This window comes from Odontomachus brunneus, unplaced genomic scaffold, assembly GCF_010583005.1.
Source record: "Odontomachus brunneus isolate Ranch 3 - 2012 unplaced genomic scaffold, Obru_v1 Obru_scaffold_099, whole genome shotgun sequence".
Taxonomy (NCBI): domain Eukaryota; kingdom Metazoa; phylum Arthropoda; class Insecta; order Hymenoptera; family Formicidae; genus Odontomachus; species Odontomachus brunneus.
This window is the reverse complement of record NW_022639549.1, coordinates 1,272,896-1,290,803: the sequence shown is the minus strand read 5'-3', so window position 1 is coordinate 1,290,803 and position 17,908 is coordinate 1,272,896. Positions and strand designations below refer to the sequence as shown.

Here is a 17,908-nt window from a genome sequence, read left to right as displayed (position 1 = left end):
AGATTTTCGTCAAATGAAGAGGCAATCACCTTCGTGAACAATTATTTTGCAGAGAAAAACGCCGAGTACTATTTCGACGGGTTACAGAGATGGGAGCATCGCTGGGAGAAGTGTGTAGATTTACAAGGAGACTATGTTGAAAAATAAAAAACAATTTTCAAAAAAAATGACTTGTATCTTTGTTAGGTCGGAAACTTTTCAGACCACCCTCGTATATATATCTTATGCCAATGTCCACTTATGGCACGTAAAAGATATAAATTCTAAGAAAAAGACATTCCTGGAATCTGGAGATATAAAATAAGTAAGTAATCTACTATACCTAGTCTCTGACAAGAGACTGGGGCTATGATTATAACTTTAGTTAAAAACAGCGAGATATTATGATAGATCAAATGATCTACACAATTTGCACTAAATCTACTCGTTCTTCTATTTACTACTATTACTACAGTATTTTCATGTACACGTCATGCGAAGGTACATGTAATTTCGCTCGTGCTCATTTTATTTATAATCATCTCGAAATTGAGGATGAATACGCACTTCGGTGGAATACGCGTGACTAGTATCGTCGACTCGTAATATGGTGTATCGGTGATTATTACACCAATCGATTCAGGCTCGGAGGAGGAACGGAAGAGGGTCGACGGTTGCGTGGCGAAAGGGTTTAATTACGCGCGTCTCGGCGATGACGAAGACAAATACCTAAGTGCGATTGTCGGTAGTAAACTCGTCGAGTTTTCGATCAGCTGGTCCCACCGTGACTAAAGTTCCTCGACGTGCCGTCATGACGTGTGAACGACGCCAGTTACCACCTGGACGCGCGATTGAGTTGCATCGACGACTCGAGAAGATCATCTCGCACCGAAAATAGCGTTGATAGCACAATAAAACTGTTGTGATTTTTGTTTCCCACACAAGAAGTGATATCAAAATAGATATTGAATGGAATAGTTAAACTAAAAGTAGGATCAAAATTTCGAGGGTAAGCTTGTATTAATAGCCATAAAGTTAATAGTCGTTACTTGAAATTTGTCTCGAGTGGGATATTCAGATTTGAATTTAGAATTAGATGTGAATTTTTCAGGTGAATCATAATTATAAATATTGTATAACATCACATATATTATATGATTCAACTGAAAACTAAGATCTAGTTCTAAATTTCGATCCGAGTTCCCGATCTCTGAATGAACCAAGTTCCAATAACGACTACTGATACGGATCTTAGATATCGATATCAATTATGCATCTGACGAGACAGCGTTTCTAACATTGTCATACAGCGTGTTAAGTGGATCGTACATAGAAAGAAGTAAGCAGTACATCTTAAGGGGATGCTGGAGTCGATGACGAACTCGAACAATGTTGATAATGCAGAGACGATCGTCACTAACATAATCACGCTATCCTTTTCGTATTTCCTACATATACAGAACTTACACGAATGTGTGTTGCTTTGTTTTACCATATTCAACGGAGAACCTAACCATATATGTGTAGAAATCTTTCCGAAAACTTTTTCGATATTCTTAAGCTTCCAAATGTAGATGCGAAGGTAGAGCAATGTTCTTCAAAATTTTTCTGTTTGGAGCATCCACACTTTCGGTATGTACAAGCTGCGGAACTTTTGGATTAGGCAAATATTACTCTGACAGCTTGAGATTTTACATTAAAAATTTTTTGCTCGTTTTCGTCACATATCAAGCAATGCTCCTATTTATTTTTGCACGTACCTTCATTGCGTACGTTCAAAGCATTTGTAATTCTGTGTAACCAATACGACGTAAACTTTGTAGAAAAATATCAGTATTTTGTCGGTAAAGTTTTCAGCTTCAGCATCCCTTTAAGCAGATAAGCGAATTAGCAAGTCACATTTGAGAATTATCGGGAACATAAAGACTGTCACGATAAAATATTCGATTCCGTGATTGGTCTGTTTATTTACTGCTCACGTTTTTCGTGTGTGCTTTGGCCCATCACCCACTGAAATATGAATTCCTCCTGGAATTCGTGTATCCTCGTGCATCATGCGAGTCGACAGCAACCTCCTCAGGCACGACTGCCGATCCTTCTCGTGTTGTTCTCGCGCGGCGATCCGACTCACGAAGGCAACGCGGCGGTTGTCACGCCTAGTAGCCGCGGATAGTCGCGTCGGCAGAAATTTTAATAAACGGTTCCTCCCCGGTGCACCGCGGCGGAGGCCCGCATATATACAGACGCGTACGCGACGTGTGGAGGTGTTACCCGCCGCCTGGTAGCCGGCAGGACGACGCGGCCGGGGAGAGAGGTTAATCACCCACGCTGGATTTTAATAAACGGTTCGGGGGGCAAACAAAGCTGGCCATCAATAACCACGGCGCAGCCTCCCTCTTTCGCTCTCTCGCTCGGTCTCCCTCACTCCCAACGGGGGCCCCACGGCCCACCTCGCCGACCGACCCGCGGCCATGCCAGGGCCTTTGCCACCAGCTTGTCGAGCCTCGCGCAACGGACAGCGAGATAGGCGGAGATCGTATCTCCGTGGTTATTAATTAACCGGCGAGAAGGGAAGGCCCCCTTTCATCACCTCGCAAACGATCTCGCCTTCAGCGAGAGGACCCTCGGCCTTGCCCTAGCATATATAGATAGCGTACAGCTGCAGCGAGGATCTCTTTCTCTCTTTCTCTTCGTGTACTACGATGTACGGGGCGATAGATCGTCGTGTGCTCGAGCACGCGCGTATGAGGGTGCAAGCTATCGAAATTGAGTGTTGTTGGGCGTTATAGGTGCTATTAGTTATGGTATCAAAGGGATTCTACGAGTATAAGGATAACATTGTCGCGTAATATCCCGAAATTTTTATCATAATTTCGACCTCAGTATTCCATTTAACGTCTATTTTGATACTCTGAAGTTTATATCAAACTTATATCAAGCTCTGAAGCTTATATCTTTTTTCATTCTGTTTAACTTACTAGCTTACTGCCGAGAAGTCTTCCTTGGAACCTATAAGTGGTATTTTGTACATTTTCTGTCATTTAAAGCCGATTTTTCGAACTTCATGATATACTAATTAACAGTTAATATGTCTGTCTTTATTTTTCTTTGAAATTAGATAAAGACAGATATATGATTTAATTGTTAGTTGGCTTGCCAAGAGATAGAAACAGCTCTTTGTATTGACAGTTATTATTTAAAACTTAACTCAGACGAGATACTCAGATTTCAATTCAGAGTTGGATGAGAGTCAATTGAATTACAGATATAAATGTCACATATAGTATAATTTATCTTAGAAAATGGATCTCTCTTTTCTGAATAAAAATCTTACGTGAGACAAGTTTCACGTATCTACTATTAATTTGAACTTAGAATTAGACGTGAATTTTCGAGCTGAATCGCGATTACAAATATAATGCTACATATTATATGATTCAAATAAAAAAAAACTCAAATCTAGCTATAAATTCGGATTTGAGTATCTCACGTGGGACAATTTCGAGTAATGACTATTAATACGGGTTTTAGGAACGCTAAGTAGAACTTCAGTATCTACGTGTATTAAACAAACACACAGAAATTTGATTGTATTAACATGAAATTTTATTTTAATAAACACGTTTTTTGAATGATAGAAATTCCGCATGGTTCGTATAACCCAAATATAGTTCTAATAACCAAGGAATTTCGTTTCTTTTAACGTCAGTCCTTTCCTTAAACGCGTCAGTTTGTTCGTTACAGCCAAATTTCATGTTAATACAACCAAATTTTTTTCCATATACTAGTCCTTCAGAATATACAAGTATTAGAAAGTTCAGATCGAAAATAGGGACCAAAATTTCAACTCGTGATTGTCGTTCGTACTTGATATCCTTATAATACATTCGATGTGATGCTTTATCACTTTACGTGGAGACACATGAGCGACTTAGAGTCTCAGCCTCAAATAAGCTAAGATGTTATATCTCATCATCGAGAGGATTATAAGGTGAGGTGCACAGCACAGTCGTTTCTTTCGTGCGGAAAATAAAAGAACGCGAGATTTAGGCGTCTAAGCAGCAGATGCGTCAACGCAATTTCGACAAATGCGACGTTCTCGATATGAATCTTGAGGAATCGAGATAGAATTCAACGAGATTCAACGACACGGTATCGTGATATATCTCGCTGCGGAATCAATATGAGATACGGTGGCACTTACCCGTTTATGGATGTTCGAGTGATGAACCAGGATAACACCGACCTAGCTAACGAATGCCAAGCCTGCAAGGACAACGAGTCGGACCTTTCGGTGGATCTCGTAATGAAATGTTTGGCGGCTTTGTCAGGCAGGTCGGCGTCAGGACCGGTACCGAGTGGGATCCACAGATTGAGCAAGTCTTCACTGAACTTTCTCCTGTCCACTCTGTACCACTGTAAACATATAAAACATACGATTACATCAATTTTATTATTGCGGCTCTTCCTCTTCACGGCGTTATTAGCTTCATCGGGGATATACTGACAAATGTGTGTACTGTGGGTTGCAAAATGGCCTAAACACAATGAAATTGGAAGCTCACCAAAAATGAGAGTCATTATTAACAAACTCACTCAAAAATTATATTATTAATTATTATTAGTGTTATTATTTATTACATAGTGTTATTAAATATATAATTAATTACACCATTAGTACGCAAATTGTCGGTAATAATCCTTAATTTTGACAGTTTTGGAGGCACTAAAATTCATTATATTTAAATCATTTTGGAACTCGTTATAAATTTAATTTCTCTTTTTTATGCAAACATTATCGACAAAATGATAACGGACAGTATTGCAAATAAACATTCACTACGAAACCCCACAAGGAAAAGGGAAAGCACGTCACATGGTTGATAGATAGTATATCGTGGCTAGAGACATCGAGGAGGTTCAATTTTTACGAGGGTGACGCTAAATTATTCCTTTGTCTTAACTAAGTATTACTAAACGACGAATAAAATTGACTGAGTTATATGGATGACGCGATCGCGCTCGAAACTTTTCGTAAAAAAAAAGAAGGATTTGAAATGTTAGAAAAAAAAATAACACAGTATTCAAACAACACATTAGCGAAAATCGATTTCACACAAATAATCGCGCGATCTCACAGACGGAATTATTCGATCGCGAGAGTCATGGCGCGCTGTGCGAAGTATACATCAATCTGCGGGTATAAAATTCGCAAAGCTCCGGTACGTTCCATTAACGTCCCACCGGGTGGCCCGCCGAAAATGTATTTCTCGCTTCATTACGGCAGCGTATTACGGTATTAACGACACGTATATATCCCTTGCTCTCGCGGATCAATTTTTCCCTCGAAACCGCACGACATTCTGAGCGTTCGCGCGCAGTTACGGCTCTCCTTTCTCGCCTTTTTCCCTCGCTCTTGCAAATTGCACGACGCTGCCGAGCGCGTCGACGGATTGGATATTCGTCGTCGTCGTCAGTTCATTTCGACGAGTTTCGACACTCGTTAATGCGCGCAAGTTAAAAAAACAGAAAGGCAAAAAATGAAGAAAGAAAAGAACGAACAGCCGTGAAATCTTATATTTCATTAAGGCGCCGTGCTGCCGGGTCGTCGCGTCGGCACAACATCTTTCGCTTCATTATCGAAGGCGCGTATCGCGACATTAACGATATTCTCCCGCCGGCCGGCGCCCTCCGCGCGTCCTTGTCGTCCTCGGAGAACCGCGAAACGCCACACAGTCCGAAAAGCAATTACGTTGACCGGTCGGTCCGTCGGTCGGTCGGTCGGTCGGTCCACCGGGCTCCGCGCTACACGACAGATATCCGATTTCACCGTCAGCTTCCGAGAATGAGAACCAATTACGCGGCCCCGGGGCATTAAGGAATCGATCTAATTTGCGCGCGCGCTCGGCGGCTCGGCTCGGCTCGGCTCGACGCGGCGCAGCGTGGCGCGGCGTGGCGCGGCGCGGAACGACGGCTCTTAATGGCGAGAGAGAGCCGGCCGATGAAATTATACGAAAATGTAATCAAGGCGCTTTTTGTCTCGTTTCGCTCCGAGCGGGGTAGGGGCGTAATTAGGAATGCTTTTGCGCCTCGCGACGGGGGACACTTGTTGCTCGCTCCGCTCCTCTCCCTCGTGTTTCCTCACGGAGTGTCTCTGTCTCCGTTGCTCTTCCCCTTCATTTCACCCTTTCGTCCTTCTTTTCCCTCTTTGTCCATCTTGTGATCGTAAATCGTCCTCTCTCTTCCCCCCTCTCTCTCTCTCTCTCTCTCTCTCTCTCTCTCTCTCTCTCTCTCTCTGTTGTTCCCGGCCGATTTTTCCTCCTTCTCTTGTTCTCTCCTTTTCGTCGTAAATTTCTCTTTCTTTTTCTCTCCATCCCACTCTCACAGCAGCCCCGGTGCTTGGGGGAGAGGGAAGGAGGGGGAGAGGTACGAAAAAGGAAGAAGGAGCCGGCGGGGAAAAAAGCCGAGAGATGGAAGGACCTCGCCACAGAAGGAGAGTAATTAACACCGTGGTGCCCAGGTGCGCGGCCCTAAGAAGTCGTTTATGGATTGCTCGGCTGCCGCGGCCACGTAGCCGGCCATCAATTAGATTCTCTAATTAAAACAGTCCGCTCTTCTCACCGCGCGGTGCATTAACTCCGCCGCTGGCAGCCTCACGAAAGGGGAGAGGAGCCCGGCGAAGTTACGCCGATCGACTTTGTCATCGTCCTACCGGACGGAGGCGCGACGGATCATCGCGTTTCTTGTTCAAGGACCAGTGGACGACTCGCACGGCGTCGATAGGGCCCGCGATGTAACACATCGAGTTACTCGCGGTACTGGGATCTCACAGTTTCGCTAAATGGATCACGATCGATGGATCTGTTATCCACATGGACTTTCATGTTTCTCATGACATTAGGCCATTGATGATGGAAATTCTACAATTTTTTGAATTATATTTATGAGGTTAATATACTGTGTTGAATTAATCAATAAATTTGTGTTGTGTTACGTTGTGTGAGAAAAAAAATATCTAAAAAATAAAAAAAACTTATACTTATTTTGGTGGGTACTAATAATATATTTACTTAAATCTAAATTATTTTATTTAAATAGAATAAACAATTGCTTTCATGTAAAGCTAAAATTTTAAGAAACTGTATATTTTTTTCTCTGTTCTAGAATAATGTAAGATTTTTGTTACATTGATGCAACAATTAATTCACTAAAAGTTACTCTCAGGTTTCTATATTGCATTTCGAATGACATATTATTTTGAGCTAATTTTGATAATATTTTTCGTATTTTTATTTTGTCATTTTATATTATAAATATGAGTGTCATATAAATCACTCATATAAGGAACGCAGACTATAATCATCTGGAACATTTCATCTCTTAAAGAAACAGAATCGTCACTTTTTCGAATGATTTTAACATTCCAAATAGACTTTCATAATTACACAACCTTCACAAATCGTACAAAAGAGTTGCTGCCAACGTACTGGATGTCACATATGTGTGACGTTACGACCTCTCATAAGAAAAAAAAAGACTTTTTGTTGACATATATTAAGTCTGTTTTACATAATAAACGTTAAGAAAAAAAGTATATGAAGTGGTTTGTGGGGAGAATCTTCCAAATAAATCCTAGCAACGATATGTTAACCCTAGATTATCAATATTAATTATTTTGACTTACATCTTGAATAACAATATGGTAAAAAAAATATTTGTAACAAACATTACTTTATCTTTCTTCTATAAAAAATAATTAAAAACTTATTTAAAAACATATTAAAAGTAATTAAAAAATTAAATGATTAATGTAGACTATAAGCGAAAAGACAATTAAGAAAGTTAAAATAACTTTATATTGACAATAACGAACTAATTATTACTACTTGCATTGGAAATCTAGGATTAAATAATTTCATAATACGCGCAGGAGAGAGCGGGGAGTAGCAGGAAGTTCGGTAAAAAAACGAGCGCGATTCAATTCGCAATAACGTTCGTATCGTTTGCGTTGTGGTCATTCGCAAAATTTGATTTTCAATTAATGTGTAACGGTATCGCGCGGGAAAGTATCTCTGGTCGGCGTGCGCGGCCTCTCGACGAGCTAAACTCTTTCCGCTTCAATTGCGCTGTGCTTGGTGCGCAAAAAGTGTCATCATCCTGTGGGTAATGCCCGAAACAAAGAAGCCCGGCGATGCGTGGAGGTGCGAAGGCGAGCGCCTTTGTGGCGTAGAACGCGGCGCGGTGTAAAGCGACCGCTCGCTCGTGCAATTTTAATTATGGCTGCCAGCGTGTGTCGCTAATTGCAGGTAGCCGGCGACGTGCTCACCCCACGTCATCACACTTTGATTCCGACTTTTTCCCCGGGGCATTACAAATGGCTACCGACGTGGTCGCGCGCGCTGCTGCCGGACAGCATTCCTCTTCGTGTCATTAGTGGCGACTTTCTGCGCGGCGCGCCGGGGCGAAGGGAAGGCAAGGGCAGGAAAGAGAAGGCAAGGGAAGGGAAGAAAGGAAGGAAGGAAGAAAGGAGCCGGGAGGCTGGAGAGAAACGCAGACAGAAGGAGAGACAATCGACTCCCTTGCGCCTTCCGTGTAGCTGTGTAGCACGCAGCAGCAATCGCCTCTCGGCACCGACAACAAGTAGCCGACTCGGAAATCGCAGCCATCTAAATCAACGTCGCGCGTTCACCGCGACGAACGGCGAAATAACGCCGAGAGGTTTGACGCCCTCGACCTCTCGGAGGAATCTCCACGCAGAGATACGCATCGGTGCGTTTAGATCGTTCAGGGTCTCCGGGCGAAGGACGATTTTGGGGTCGCCGCGATGCTTATAACAGTATCGTTTTTCACAGCTGGATTTTATGCACGGTGAAGATACGGTAGTAAAATTCATGCTACAACTATATTCCTTTCCACAAAATGTTTTTCGTAAAGCTGGATTATATTAAAATGATACACTGTGAAAAATGAGGTGTTGAATTTAACATTTCACATGTCCCAATTTACCTTCTCTAATTTTCACGATAATTTACCACAAAGCAAATATGAGGTTATTATGTAATTTCTGTCATATTTTTGAATAAAATTATCTAATAATAATTTACTACGCATCGAAGATGAACGCACGAAATACGATAGAAATTTCGTAGCAATCTAATCTGTAAATAAATATGTCGAGAATTAACACGAAAATATAACATTTAGACACTGTTGCGTTATATTAATACTTAAAAATTGTAAATATGAACTCGACGCAGAATAGTCAAGATAATACAATAATAATATGTGAAATTAACGCACAATTATGTATTAAAAATTTAACACCAAAATTTCTGCAGAAATCGATTACAAATGCAAAATGTTTTTATATTTCTGTTGAACCATTGTGTTTACTATGAAGAGAGAAAGAGAGAAAGAGAGAGAGAGAGAGAGAGAGAGAGAGAGAGAGAGAGAGAGAGAGAGAGAATATAAATTCTTATAGAAATAGTAAATTTGGCGATTTAACAAAATAAAACGTTCAAGCAATTATTATAATTTTGTAGTAAAGAGTCAAATGTGTATAATATTTTTTAACAAATATATAGTAATTCCGATCATAATTCTGTATGGTCTAAAATTATAAAAGTTTTGCTATATTTTTTCTACAATACTTTCCCGGTATAGAACATCTTTTTGAGGGGAAAATATAGTACGAAAAGAGTGTATGAAGTTGGCACCCCACTTTTTGAAATTTATAATTTTGAAAGTTGTTCCAGATTGTTCTGACTTTGTACCACATTGTTCCAAAGTGATATTGCTTCATTTAAAACGGTTTTCGAATAAAACAAAAAAAATGATTTTTTGAGCTGGCACCCCACTTTTCGAAAATCGAACATTCTGATACCGCAATAGATTGTTCTAGTTGTTCCAAACATTGTTCCAAAAGGACAAATCCGTAAGTTGAATTATAAGTCCAAAAAATGAAAAAAATGTTTTTGACCTGGCACTCCATTTTTTGAAAATAAAGCATTCCGATACCGATATAGATTGTTCTAGTTGTTCCAAACATTGTTCCAAAAGCACAAATCAATAAGTTTAATTATAAGCCCGAAAAATTAAAAAAAAGTTTTTTGACAAACAGTCTATCGGACCAAGAGTAAACTTATACTATCTTTCTTGTTCCAACCGAGATCTTTTTGTTCTGAGTTGTGCTAGACTTAAGAATTATAGTTTTAGAATATGAGACTCGTAGCGTCATCCGTTCTCCGAAAATTCGTAAAAAAATCAATTTGACAGTACTCGACGACAAGAGTAAACACATGCTTCCTTTCTTGTTCCAACTGAGATCTTTTTGTTCTGAGTTGTGCTAGGCTTAAGAATTATAGTTTTAGAGTATGAGACTCGTAGCGTCATCCGTTTTCCGAAAATTCGAAAAAAAATCGATTTGATAGCACCCGACGTCAAGAGAAAACACATGCTTCCTTTCTTGTTCCAAGTGAGATTTTTTGTTCTGAGTTATACTAGGCTTAAACGACGAAGCAATTTCACTTTATTTTGTCATGACATTTTGTAATTATTTCCGCCAATTTTCCTATAATAAAGATTAATTTTTGTAAGAAATCATCTTTTTCTTGAATTTTTGTCACCTCAGAAATATATTTCAATCATCCTTATTTTCAATCATCCAAATAATTATACTTTTTTAAATCAGTATATAGAACTTTTTTTTTTAAGAAAATAGTTTCATCTAAAAAAACCTGAAAATATTTTTGTTAATTTTAATATGTTGTTAAGTTATGAATTTTTTTTACGAAATTACATTTTTTGTCGATTTCGGCAAATTTAAATTGTTATTGCAAAAAATTGTTAATAAATGACTAAAGTAACTATTGAAACATAAAATATAATCTCTCTAGAATATCCCAGAATTTTTTCAGATTTTTTAGATGAGTTTAACAAAAAAATGTTACAGGATATATCTCTATTAATATATTGTTTCTTCCAAAAGAAGGAAAATAATTTATTCTATCTATCGAGAATGGGATTTTTTTATTTGTTAGCAGTTGTAAATATTTCATTTTTGAGTACTCTCCCAAATAGTTTACTGAAGATAAATAATGTAACTAATTAATAGAAGGATCGCGCTATTGAAGATTTCAAAAATTCGCAACTCTTTCTACAATAGGTAAAAAACGCAGTCAGAAGTTTGCGAAATTGCGAAATTATGAATAGTGGAACGCGTCCGCCAGGAATGCGAGCGCGATTTTGCGCAATTTCAAATATGAAATAGCGGGGTAGCACGTTTCTGTTACGTGATTATATCGTTTGCCCTGCAACAATGGCGAGAAGGAAGTCTCGCTCTATGTTTTGAGATCGGCGCGCGGAGTTTGTTGATCATCGCGGAGTTACGTTCGACGCACTCCGTCCGCGATAGTTATGCGTCGCTTTATGCCGGCGCGGAACGATGCATGGGAAAACTTGTAAAATGTAAACGTAGTAGTATGAACACATCGTAACGTCGAGCCATCGTCCGGATGGCTGGACTGTGCTTCGCGACATGTGTTTACTGGATCGATGTGCGTTTACCAGATTGCCTTCGTGTGTTGCAACTTCGGTTGCACGATGCATCACGGCAATAAACCCCAGGCTGGGTCCTAATTTTTGGCGATTCACTCGACAGCATACTTACTGAGCCGCGCGAGTTGCACGAAATCGTAGCAAACATTTGGGCGTACGACTTCTTACGGTTAATCTTATGATCGTTTTCACAGTCGTGAACATCAGCAAAACATTATCAAAAAATGATTATATATTTTAGCACGTTGATCGCTAAGACGATTGCCAGTGATCAGCGCTGTAATATTGTCGCGTCTCACTAATTTTTGGATAAAATATAATCAATTGCATATAACTAATTAAATATTAGAGGCAGCCATAAGTAAATATTTCAAAATGAAACACGTTTAAAAGACTGTAGACAAAGTTTTCGTTTTTTAATCAATAATACAATAAGTTGAATAGTTTACCCACACAAATAATACACAAAAAAATATTGTTTATATATACCATATACAGAAAAATATTACCCTATTGTTAAGAAAAGCGATTACTCATTTTATTCTTTCTTTCTTTTAAATAATAGCTCCTTTCAACGAATATATTATTGAAAATATTTCTAAAATATACTCATAAATTTTAGAAAAGCTCATTATTAAAAGAAGGATTTATTTTTATTTACAAGAATATTATAAAACATTATCATAATTAAACTGTATATAGTAAGCAAATTGAAATTAATTTATAACCTAATATTCTTATAATGCTACATTTACTAGAATTCAGAATGTATTTTGAATAAATTTGATGGTTATACATATAGTAGATTTGCGATTATATAAACTTATGAAATACTCGACAATAATATTTATTTAGGTGCAGTATATATCTTTCTGTGTACATACAGTTCAAGTGGGAAACAATAAGAATAAGAATTAGAACACAACAATAAGAATAAGAATTTTGTAAATATTTGATTACTTGTAGGCTCCTACACTAAGAAAAAAAATATTTGTGTATTTGTAATTATAATTACATAGAGAAATAATTATTGTAAATTATAATCAAAAAACAATTTTTTAATTAAATTCTATTATAATGTTATATATATATATATATATATATATATATATATGTAACTTTATATGTGATAACTTTATATGTTTGTCACTATACTATCATTTTACTATAAAAAGTATTTGACTATAAAAAGTATTTTACTATAAAAAATAATTGAAGCTACAAATAACTATAATTTTAGTTAGATCAACCCTTTTTCTTTCTCAGTGAAAGCTAACGAAGCGAGCTAACGGATATATGCATCATGAATTACATTTATTTACGCAATTTATTTGCCTTATTTACTTGGCAATTCAAACTTTATTTGAGCATTGAACACAACGGAAATCAATGAATCAATAGAGATCAGTGTGACAGTCAGCATGTTAGCGTGTTCAAAAGGAAGATCAAATTTACATGTTGTTTGGACAAAATTACACACTATCTTTATATAAATGTATTAATACGCGGATACACAGGCAAAGAGTTTGTTGTCGCGAGAAACATAGAACGTATATTTCGAATAATAGTCAAAAACCATTTCTACTGAAGAGTTAAATCAGTGCTGTCAACCGCGCTCACACGACGTAGCTGCATCTAAACGCGCTACCATGTCTGACGATATGGAAAATTGCCAGTGGCCTAACGGCGTTCACGTTCCCTTTCTTTTTCTCGAAATCCCTTTCCGGGGGACGAGGCGGTTGGGCCGCGGCGGTGCGAAAAGCACGCGTAAACCCGACGCAAACTGCGAACGATAAACAAAGCCGTCGAGCGGTTTATGCTTTCCGCGAGAAATACTGGGGATGTTTGGCCGCTCGGCTGCACGGAGCTCCTCGGATTCCTGAGGCGTGTTGGATCGCGAGTCAAACGCATTCTCTTCCCGCGCCATTATGTTATTGCTGCCAGGGCGGCGGCAAGTCGACAGGCGTTATATCGGCGCCGTGGGAGAGCACAGCGACGCAACATCCGACGGAGAACGTCTTCTGCAGCCCGATTTTTCGTACCCCTTTCGTGAAAATCACACGAAGGGAGCGCCGCGAATGTCTCGATTGGGAAAGCAACGGCGGAGTGTAACTAACCGTGAGGAGTTTTCATCGAGGATCGACGATCGTCTAACGAGGCCGGCCGCGCCTAGAATATCAGTTCGTTTGCGCCGAAAAGAGAGGCGCTTAGAATCGATGAAACGCCCGCGGGATGAAGACGGGGATAGTCGCGGTGGATAATCAACCGGGGTGCATCTTCGCCGACGAGGGCGGCGAAGCGTGCGGGCACGCTAATATTCAATTTTTTAATCGGATTAAAGTAGATTATCACTGCGTGAAATTTTCACTTCGTTTCTCATATATTTTCTTATTTTACTCGAGATAAATAAAAAATGAAGATATCAAAGGAGCATCTACTAAACTTAACGCGAGTCAGCGAATGCTCGTTAACCCGAGTCGAAATTTTGATCCTACTTTCAGCCTTACTATTCCAACACCTATTTTGATATTCTGAAATCTACATCAACCCTTTCTGATTCTATTTAACCTACCCGAGTCGACATTTTGATCCCACTATCAGCCTCACTATTCCATTTAACACCTATTTTGACGCAAAAAAAGTGAAAAGGGAAATTTCGAATATCAGAGTCAAAGCAGAAGTAAATTGTATCATTAGGATTAAATGTACTGTGCTAACTTGATTCCTACCGCATTGTAGAATTCAAGATTTAACATAGGGCCAAAATTTCGACTCGGGGTGCGATTTTGTACATATTAGAAACAAGAGGGCAAATTGTTACTTCTCTTGTTTTTGCTCTTGTTAAAATTGTTAATTGTTTCTAGTTCTCTAAATTTCTTGAAGTGAATAAAATTCTCTATAGTAATCTTTACTATAAACTCTGAATACTCTATAAATCCTAAATTGTTGAGTGAATATTTTCACTCGAAATCGAAGAATAAATCTGATGTATGTATAGACATTTCTATAAAGGTTGCGATATTTTTTCTAGTTTATATATGACAGTAATATTTATATCTCTGCCTATAAATTACTTTTTACATATCTTGTATTTACAAATTTGGCAGATCTCAAACTTCTTAATATTCAATTTCGTGCATCCAGATTCACAGTCTCGTTAAATTCATGTATTCATAAATTCGTCCAAAACAAAAGTTTTATGTAAACTCTAATATACAAACGACTAATACTGCGCCCTCAAAGAAACATATCTTAATCGACTGAAATACTCACTCATATGAAAATCGAAATCCATCCTAAGCTTGAACGAAATTTCATTCACTCTTGCGATTTGAATGGCAGTATTTTCACCACTCCGAGTGAAAGTACTGCGACTCTTTGTACGTTTTTAATAAGATTCTATTCTAAGACATTTCGAGAACCATTAATTACCCCTCGGCCATTAATGCTACAATTAATCAATGATGAGACTCCAATAGAAATCTTTTCCTACATATTCCTACTATTCGAGATAAAAAGAGCAGTCATGCGACGTGTGTACGAATAGACGTTTCAGATAAGCACTAGATCGCTATCGGAGGCACGCATCTAGTGAGCTGGCACGGGCGAACAATAGAGATCCGTACGATTGTCGTTTTTTCGAGGCGCGGCGAGGGCTCGATCATGCGTGAAACGCCTCGGAAGGGCGCTCTCTTGTCGCGTATACGTCCCTGGACGCGCGTCGTGTCGTGCCCCTGAGGAGCATTTCGAGAACGAGCCGATAATGATCTGTGTCCGTCTCTCGCGGCTTCGTTATCCGATCCGTATTATAGCCGCGCGCGAAATAACTTGCAAATTATAATGCGCGACTATCCCCGACGTCCAGCCAGCCGATTTCAGTGACGAGTCGACGCGCGTTTTTCGCACTTCCGTCATGTACTCGCGTCTCGATGACGGATAAAACCGCGGGACGACGGCTGTATCTTCTCCCTCGAATATTTACCAAACGACACGTTAAATAGCGCCGCGCGCAACCCCATCCCGCGCGTTATCTCTCTTTTCATCCTCCGCCTCCGCTGCGTCGTTTCAGGATACGACGGCGACAACTATAAAAAAATGCCCTCATAAAAGAATAGGACGGGATAAAAAGTCCGGGAAAACGAGGCTAACGAGATCTTTCTCATCTCCGCCACTCTCAAAGGCCGTCCCACGCGATTTTAAAAGTCGACGCTTTTAGAATCCAGCCGGTTCCACGTGAACTTTCGGCGGTGCACAAAGCGCATCTCGTGTTTAAGCATTTTATGCCATTCGAGAGTTATTTCCATTTCGGTAATAACAAGTGCCGTTTTTTCTACGTCTACAAAAATGTAAAAAAAAAAAAAAAACAAAAACAAATACTACAAAATTATTGTGATTACTTGAATGTTTTTTTTATATCATATACATATATATTTCGATAGATTATCAAGTTTATTGTTTCTATAGTAATTCTATAATACTACAATTTCACAATATAGTCCAGCTTTACAGAGAACATTGCAAAAAGAAATATAATTTTATCGTAATTTTTATTATATTTTCTGCATGACCGAAACGGTCGGATGTGTGAGAGAACGTCAGAGAACTCCACCCAAATAAAACGATCTCTTGACTGTCAGGCTGCAAGTGCAAAATTTGCAGGATGCAATAAAAAGAGGTGTCAGTTGCATTATTAATATTCATGACGCATGGTCCGCTGCTCGCGACGAACGAGATCGATCTCGCTAATGAAGAGATGCGCTCGCGCGCCTCGATTACGAGAGGTGACTTCCAATTACATCCGTCCTGGCGACGCTGGGCGGCCCGGGCGCACACCCCCGAGGAGAAATCAGTTTCCTGATGTAACCGGTCCGCGCGCGTAAGCCACGCGCGATTATGCGGCGCGATAAGCGGGAATCCGCCGGCCATCCGGATTTATCGCGGGTCCGACAACGAGATCCACCTTCGCGATGTAGGGTCGGCCGGGCAGGGCGAGCAGGAGCAAGAGAGAAAGAGAAAGAGAGCGAGAGAGAGAGAAGGACAGAGAGACTTAAAGTTTCCGCGACGTCATAAACGCGCGCAAGGAGTATCATCCACTAGGTTCCCCAAACAATCCCGCGTCCTCATCTCGGCCGCGATAAGCGCACCTAGCCGCGGCTCTTTTTGCGCGAAAATGCCGCGTAATGAATATCATAGGACTGGGCGGGGGAGGGCGTCGGGGGTGTTATTCGCCAGGCCGTTTAGCGGCGATGATGCGTGCGATGCGATCGCGCGCCGATAGGATAGTTTAACGTCCGTATTTACATCCCTTGCGCCCTCGCAGCCCGGATCGATAGCGTTACGTGCAGCGCGGCGATATGGACGTGGCGTGTAGTACGTTAAGTGTCAGACGAATTGTAAGCATGTAACAGATTGTTTCACGTCGCACTCGCCAACACTTCCGCGGCCCGCAAGTCCTCCCGCAGCGCGCGGCGGGCCGCGTACCCGTAAGTGCGGCGTAAGCACGTGTGTCATAAATCCGCCCGAGGGTCACGTGGATCCCGATCGCGACGAGTGTTTGGAATTACTGGTGTTAGCGAGCCGAGCGCTCGCGCGCGACGGAGATTGATTGTTACTGAATCGCGATATCGAAGAGGTAATGTGTATCGATCGATCTCGACGCCGGAAGGCGCCCGAACTTGCGCGGATTCGAGCGCGATTAATGTGGTAGGGAGACAATATTGCAAAATATAGTGACGGCGAAACATATTCATTTGCGCACGTGAGAATCACGCGAGCGACATTATAATGATAATATTAAGGAAACCTGCCGATGAAGAGAAAAATCGGGATATTACGCGGCGCGATACCATGACGATCGATATCGCCACGTAAATGTCGATCCATTTCGTATTCTCAACACGTTCTTCAGGTATGCAACCAAAGCAAGAGCAATAAGACCGTTAGGATCCAATCGCGGATATCAGTACGAATAATAGTTTTTAAATTACAGGAGGTTATATGTACACAGATGGACAGGTGTGTGTAAATTTGACTTTACTCAATTTGTAAAAGTTACATCTCTTATGAGTGCTTCATATTCATTCATATTTATCACATAGAATGACGAAATGGAAATACAAAAAGAATTATCAAAACTTGCTTAAAACTAGCATGCAAAATTATCAAAACTTATTTAAAACTACTATGCAAAATAGTCAATTATTGCATAGAAAAAAAAAATTTGGTTGAATTAACCAAATATCTAATGAAAAATTAACGAACTAGAATTTCGGTTAAAGTTACCAGAATGATGTTCAAGCTAAGATTATAATTAATCAAACAAAATTTCTAATTAATCAGAATTTTCAACCCAAGTTTTTCAGAAATCTTTAGA

The 17,908-nt window shown here is 39.9% G+C and overlaps 1 protein-coding gene across 2 annotated transcripts in view; it reads right to left on the bottom strand.

Annotated features, from left to right (window-relative positions):
* The window catches only part of LOC116848734 (methyltransferase-like protein 9), a 61,132-nt gene that overhangs the window by 37,026 nt on the left and 6,198 nt on the right, over positions 1 to 17,908 (bottom strand). For both annotated transcript variants that reach the window (XM_032825147.1, XM_032825148.1), the window contains exon 2: positions 4,184 to 4,395. In XM_032825147.1, the coding sequence (XP_032681038.1) occupies positions 4,184 to 4,395 (212 nt within the window). The remainder of the gene's footprint in view (positions 1 to 4,183; positions 4,396 to 17,908) is intronic.